The sequence below is a fragment of the Stigmatopora nigra genome, chromosome 17, assembly GCF_051989575.1.
Source record: "Stigmatopora nigra isolate UIUO_SnigA chromosome 17, RoL_Snig_1.1, whole genome shotgun sequence".
Classification (NCBI taxonomy): Eukaryota; Metazoa; Chordata; class Actinopteri; order Syngnathiformes; family Syngnathidae; genus Stigmatopora; species Stigmatopora nigra.
Genome location: NC_135524.1, coordinates 10,103,648 through 10,108,361, shown reverse-complemented (window position 1 = coordinate 10,108,361; position 4,714 = coordinate 10,103,648). Strand labels below are relative to the sequence as shown.

At 39.9% G+C, this 4,714-nt stretch overlaps 1 protein-coding gene across 1 annotated transcript; it reads left to right on the top strand.

Annotated features, from left to right (window-relative positions):
* Positions 1–398: 398 nt before the first annotated feature.
* Positions 399–3,406, top strand: LOC144210515 (N-acetyllactosaminide beta-1,3-N-acetylglucosaminyltransferase 2). Its single transcript, XM_077737231.1, has 2 exons — positions 399–854; positions 1,373–3,406. The coding sequence occupies exon 2, from the start codon at positions 1,403–1,405 to the stop codon at positions 2,744–2,746; it is 1,344 nt and encodes a 447-aa protein (XP_077593357.1). The 5' UTR covers positions 399–854; positions 1,373–1,402; the 3' UTR covers positions 2,747–3,406.
* The last annotated feature ends 1,308 nt before the right edge of the window (positions 3,407–4,714 follow it).

Genomic DNA, 4,714 nt, shown 5'->3' with positions numbered 1-4,714 from the left:
GCAGACATCAGGAAGCAGTGTTTTCAGTTTGGCCCGCCTCTTCTCTCTTTTTATTGGCTAAAAATATTGGTTCAAGAGCGGAGCTTTTTGACATATATATTATTTATTTTTTTGGTGGCTTGGGTCCATGTCAATTCTGTACTATTGTGGCAGACTCGAAGGCCGGTTAAAATTAAACCTTAATTGCCTCATTATTATCATCACTATGTTTATTGTAATGATTTATATTATTAGCTCATCAATATTTGTTAGATTAGTAATAAAATCTAAGCATGATATGAGTGAAACCGTTTTGTGTAAATTCGTGCCATCATGCAAATGAAGCAACGCAGTGTCAGCACCTGCATGCAAATTAGTAGTTCCTTTAAAAAAAATCACCGATCGGTTAAAATGCTGTGTCCTGTTTTTAAATAACTCAAAGTGTGCCCATTTTGCAGTGGCTCTGTAAACGGCAATCTGTCAAATAGCCTAAATTGCCCTATATGGTTATTTGGCCGGTTACCGGCTAAATAGCCCCTGGCACTATTTGACCGATTACCTGCTACGGAGCCACTACATATTCATTAATGTATCTTAACTGTACAGGACAGCATGCACATGCGCAGCGCTTGCGTTGTCTGTCTCACTTGAGATTTGTTGCTCAGATGCGGATGATGCCAATTAGTTCGATTTTGGAGGATTATCAGTATTGAATAAATAGTCATCATCATCATCAGTGATTCCTCACAAGATGAGTATAATATTTCTAGCAAGAAATCTAGCCGAACGAGGAAACAAAACACAATATGGACTCTTTACCTCAACAAGCGTTTGATCTCAGTCGACTTTTTCAAATTTTAGAATTTTGCTTCCTTGTAAGTATTGCATGTTTAATTTTCTGTCATTTTAGTCATGTCGATTTCAATTATTCACCCATATGAGTTGCAAAATGCCCTATTTGACCAAGTCTGCAATACCCTGTCGTGAAGATAATTATTGCTATTGTTAAAAGTGAAATAAATACGAATTCATCTGTCTGCAAAAAAATCTAAACAGTAAATTCATGGTTTGCTGATTATCAACCGGGGCCAGTGGGTCACAACTTACTAGTTTTAAGACAAATCCAAACAATTGTCGAACATGCTTTATTTTACGCGAAAAGGATGTTCATTTTTATGCCACTCCAAGTGGATAAAGAATAACACACTGAGTTAATAAATCTCAGTGGGCCATCACCGCGGTAACGGAAACTCCAGTGGGTAGATTGCAGTGTCATGTATAAACATATGCGACTGCATTGATATATACACTTATTGGTAAAGTAGAGCCATTTCAGTCTCCTCGTTCATTTTTACATTTATCATAAATAGATTTATATTTGCTTTATGTGCAGGTGTGTGCCTGATCACATCACCTTCATGTAATGGGCAAATGCTGCAAGTGCAACGGGAGAGTGCTTTGCATGTGCTTACTGCCTTGCATGATGACTGGTCACCTTCTCATTTATATCATGGTGACTATATTCGTAACCATCTCATACACCCCCTCCAAAATAACCATCCACTACATCGCTCCGGGGATTTCAGCAAATTCCGGGGCTTTGGCCTCTCATCCACTCAGCCCTTTCTGGAATCTTCATCTGGAGCACAGTGCACTGTGGAATCATCTGCAGCACTCCTTGGACCGCCATTACAACCCAATACTGAAAGGAAATATGAGTGGGACAAGGAGAAAGCCTATAGCAAAACTCCCAACTCCAATTAGAGATGAGTGCCTTTCTGGTTGTGCATCACACAAGTGCTCAAAACCTCCTCTATATGATGTCAACAATATACCTGAACGAATGAGGTCATTCGTGAATTCAATGCATTGCAGGTGTTACCGAATGCTCATCAATCAACCCACTATGTGTAAAAGGAACAAGACTAGATTTGGTTTCAACTATCCAATGCTTCTCATAGCCATCAAATCTCAAGTAGGGAACTTTGAAAACAGGCAAGCCATCCGTGAAACCTGGGGTCGCAGTGGTTTTGTGAAAGGAGAGTTCAACAAAAAAGGGGGGTTAGTCCGTACCGTGTTTTTACTCGGGAGGCAAGACTCGAGTACAGGACCTCACCCAGACCTCAAAAACTTTTTGGATTTAGAGAATCAAAAACATAGGGACATACTCCAGTGGGATTTTATGGATTCTTTTTTTAATCTGACCCTGAAGGACTTGCTGTTCTGGCATTGGCTCGAGCAATACTGCCCCACGGCGGCATTCATTTTTAAGGGGGACGACGACGTCTTTGTTCGAACTGACGCACTATTGGATTACTTAAACAATAAGTGGAAGGAACACAATCTTCGGTGCACCAGTAAAAATGAAACTGACATGGATTTATTTGTGGGGGATGTCATCGCTAACGCAATGCCAAATCGGGATCCGTCTACCAAATACTACATACCAGAAAGCTTCTACAGAGGCGCCTACCCAACGTACGCAGGAGGAGGAGGGGTTGTATACTCTCAATCACTTGCATTACGACTTAAAGAAGTGTCCGCGAAAGTCTGCCTTTTCCCAATCGACGATGTTTACTTGGGAATGTGCCTGCAGAGACTAGGGCTCTCTCCCAGTCATCACCCAGGTTTTTTAACATTTGATCTACCAGAGACAGGCAGGGGAAATCCCTGTGCTTATAAATCGGTGCTTCTTGTTCATAGGCGGAGTCCAAAAGAGATGTTGACATTATGGAACAGGTTGCAGAATATGAAAAGTGAATGTTGAAATTTTCTCGGTCAAATAGGATTAATTAGGATGAATCCAGTTAAGATGAAAACATATGAAAAATGGGTGCCCATGTGTCAATTTTAAGTAGGAAATACTGTATCAGATGTTTTGTATTCAATAAGCACGGTTGTGGTTTGCATGATTTGTGTACAACTCTACATGTCAGCTCACATAAGGACTGTAATATGCCATGATACCTAACACTTTGGTAAAAAAAATGGAGAAACTGTTTTGGCTTCTGCTTTATGCGCATTAATAAAAAAATTCAGCAATACACAATCACTAAAAATTCCTAATGTTTTCCTAATAATCAATTTAGGATAAATTATTCTAATTGTATCATCTTAAGATAGACCTGCATTGGTTCTTTGGTAAAATATGTGACATTAACAGATATTCTTTCAACAAATATTGTGTCATGACTTGTTTAGAGGCTCATTGTTTTAAATTGTGTTTTAAATTAATTGTGAACTTGAGTTAATTAACAATATTATGAAAACCTATTTATTGTTTAATATATGTATATATTTTAGGTATCCTTGTCATTGTTATCCATATGTCCACTAGAGAAGAGTGTTACCATACTGTAGATGTGTGCTCGCTGTCTTGACTTCTGTAGTTGCAGGCCTCAACATTCATTAAAAATACAGCACTGACTGACTTGAAAGAGACTGTTGAATTCCTGAACCTGCAATGACAGAGCCACTTTCACCAACAACTCATTGGAAAACTGTGGTTGGTCCAGTAGACAATGACACTGGCAAAACCTTTTTCGCTCTCAATAAGCCTTTTTACTTCTAGACCAGAAAGTGGGTGCACGTTTTTGGTCCAACCGAAACATAAAAAAAAATATTGTAACACCAATCCTGTGTCTTACAAGTGTAACCAGTTGATTGCAAGCAGGTCAACATTAATCAGGAGCCTCATTGACATCTACAATTATCGTCATATAATAGATCCAAGTGAAGTCTCCCTGTCGTTTTATTTCTTTTATTTTTAATGCCTCATAAATACCTCTAAAAATGACGTGAAAAAACAAAAGCCTTAGGCGGCCAAGTGGGTCATTAGTTCTGTGGTTGAGGGTAATACAAATAGATAAAAGGAAGGAAAAAAAAGACGGTTGGCCAACCTTATTCAGGCAGCCACATAGGCAATAGTCCCTATCCGCCTGTCCATAAAAAGGGCTCTGGTTCAGCTTATTCTTGCAAGACCAAAATTGCAATTGTTCATTGAATTTTTATCATTCAGTTTTTTTTCTTCTTCCTCTTTTCAAGTCGCTGCTGTGACTTCTTGTGCTGTAGTATTTTCTTCCAAACAGCGAAGGACAGCTTCATCATGATATGACACAGCGACAGCTCATACAATCCTGACCACTGTCATCTGGTGGGTTCAGCTTCCTCAGCTTGTGTTGCCTAATTTCTCTGACCGATGTGTAGAAGGCATCTCCTACTCCCTGTCGTGTCTTTTCAGAGGTTTCGATGTAAGGGATGCCATAGGGGTTCCTCCCAAATCCCGAAACACACAGGATAGTCCCGTTGAAAACTCCCCCCATTGAGCTTAGGTATGTCCGTCTCTCCTTGTGCCCTGCAATTGGCTGACCACCGATTCAGGGTTTCCTCAGCCTGTTGCTCATAGTTAGCTGGGATAGGTTCATGCATCCCCGCTACCCTAATGAGGATAAAGTGATTCAGAAAATGAAGAAAATCAATGAATGCATGATCTGCTACAGAAGGTAAGGCACACTAATCAACATCCGGTTGGCAGGCCCACCTGATTATCAGCTGAGCAATCTGTGTTGAGAATTGAGGGAGAGTGAATGAGGCATGACAATGATCCCAAGCTTCGTAAGAATCATTTCAAAGTCTTGGAGTGAACTAGTGTTAGGACTTTCTTGTTGTTTTTCCATTGCTTTCTACCTGTGTTCTGATGGTCTTTTCTCTAGTCTTGTTTGTCCCTCCTGTCTTG